Raw genomic sequence first — 2,093 nt, 5'->3', positions numbered from 1 at the left:
GATTTCAGGTGGTATCAATGAATTATTGTAACCATTGTTAGATGTGATAATGTCAATGTTATTATGTGTTTTGAAAGGTCCTTTTCTGTTGGAGATCATACTGTTCAGAGATAAGACAATATAATGGTGTAATTTGCTATTTGCTTCAAATTATTCTAGGCCCCCACCAAAAGAAAAGAAGAAAGAGAAGATGAAACATGATTAGCTGTCACCAGCTAGACCCCAAGGCTGACCTCTACTGCCCACCCACTGGTACTCATCACCCTTGTCCTACATTTTTCCTTAAGCTCTTCTTTACAGTTTATCCCTTAGCTCAGGGAAATGGAAATGGAAACTGCCCCTCGAGCTGTAGCAACTGCCCTGACAAGACCTCCAGGCAGCCCAGACCACCCAGATCAGTTTGAGCTAACCCCTCACTCATGTTTGTGCAGATAGACAATGGAGTGACCTCTGGAATGACTGACAACTACATTTACCTCATTGTTTTTTTTTTTTTTTCAGCATCACCTTGATTTATTTTCCTAGTCTTTTTTTTCCTCAGAAGGAAAAATAATTTCATCAAGAAAACAAATGTTCCTGCCAAAGTGAATTTCTTTTAATGCTTTTCTTAAAAAAAAAAAAAAAGGGGGGAAAAAAAAGCAACATTGAATTAGGGCTTCCTGTGCCCCTCCCCCCATTTTGCTAACCAAAGTTTTTTGTTTTTTTGTTTTTTGTTTTTTTAATCCATTGGCAGAAAACAAGATATTTTCCTCAGATAGGATGATTATAGTTTATTGCTGTTTTGTTTAGTATATATGTTTTTCTCAATTGGGAAAAAAAGTCTAGGTGAAAAAATTAACAAGAAAAGTAGTTTACATGGTCATAACACTTAACTGCTGACAAAAGAAAAAAAAGTAAAAAAAAAAAATTTAAATGTAAAATACCACATAACTCCAAAAAAACTTACCTCAGTTTTCTACCATGTATCATGTACTATAAGTCAACTTTCTAAATAGGATTACAGTCCTTTATTATAAGCCCCTAGTGGTCCTATGGTATACATTAAAAAAAAAAAACCATTACTACAAAATTTTTCTGTTCTTTTTTGTTTTTGCCTATCGTGTACTTAAGCTATAGATAACTGTTGAATAAAAAGCCTACATAGGTATAAATGCAATAGTTAACTGATCCTGTTTGCTGACGTCCTTTTCGTGTTCCACAGAAGGTGGCACCCATTAGTCCAGCATCTTCTCCTGTTTCTTGCCTTCCTTTTTCTTCTTCTTAGATTCTGCTTGAGGTTTGGGCTTAGTCAGCTTGCCACAGGGCTTGGAGATGGTGACTGTCTTCTGGCAGTCCGCGTTGTGGAGGGCTCGCTTCAGACTTCCAGTTCTGGTCTTCAAGGCGGTATTCAGGTCGCATTCTCCCCAGGCCTGGAACTGGTATTTGCACTCCGCTCCAAACTGCTTTTTCCAGTTGCAGGGGATCTTACATCTCTGGGTCTTCATGGTTTGCTTGCACTCGGCTCCGGTCCGGGTGCCCTCCCGGGTGCCCAGGCCACAGTCCCCGCTGGTGGGCACGCACACACTCCACTGCCACGCCCCACAGTCGGACTTCTTCACTTTTTTTTCTGGCTTCTCTTTCTTCCCTGCTTCAGCAGTGTCCACAGCTGCCAGGATGAAAATGAATGCCAGGAAGGCAGCTGCAAATTTTCGACGCTGTTGCACATCCTGCTGGGACTGCATTTTGGAGTTGCAAACGCCGCACGCGCTCGGGCTGCCTTTGTTGAACGCGGCGAGGCTCTGCGCTCGGTCGGGTGCGGGTGGCCGCTGCCCGCGCGCGCCTGCTGCGCCCTCGGTCCGCGACCGCGCCTCCCCGGGCTCCCGCTCCCCTGTCCCCGCTTCGGCTGGGGCTCCGTGCGGCGGCTCGGTCGGCGGGCTTTGGGACGGGCGGGCGGGGAGCCTGCTCCAGCCTGGGCCTCCGCTGCGCCCTGCCGGGGAGGGAACGCAAGGGAGCATTTACCTCATTGTAATACTAAAATCTCCACCCAAGAAGGAGCACAAGCCTCATTTACATAACATACAATGTGTGTATAGGCATGTTTCCCTGTTTCCTCA

General features: G+C 45.1%; 1 protein-coding gene across 1 annotated transcript; it reads right to left on the bottom strand.

The window, feature by feature from the left end:
* Positions 1-750: 750 nt before the first annotated feature.
* Positions 751-1,888, bottom strand: LOC123953001 (pleiotrophin). The gene has a single exon (XM_046022851.1). The coding sequence runs from the start codon at positions 1,719-1,721 to the stop codon at positions 1,215-1,217; it is 507 nt and encodes a 168-aa protein (XP_045878807.1). The 5' UTR covers positions 1,722-1,888; the 3' UTR covers positions 751-1,214.
* Between the last annotated feature and the right edge of the window lie 205 nt (positions 1,889-2,093).

This window comes from Meles meles, chromosome 11 (genome assembly GCF_922984935.1).
Source record: "Meles meles chromosome 11, mMelMel3.1 paternal haplotype, whole genome shotgun sequence".
In the NCBI taxonomy this organism is placed as follows: Eukaryota; Metazoa; Chordata; class Mammalia; order Carnivora; family Mustelidae; genus Meles; species Meles meles.
The sequence above is the reverse complement of the archived record's forward strand: the minus strand, read 5'-3'. Positions and strand labels throughout refer to the sequence as shown.

Excerpts from the sequence above, each read along its gene's own strand:
- LOC123953001 (XM_046022851.1), bottom strand. The coding sequence starts at position 1,721 with ATGCAGTCCCAGCAGGATGTGCAACAGCGTCGAAAATTTGCAGCTGCC.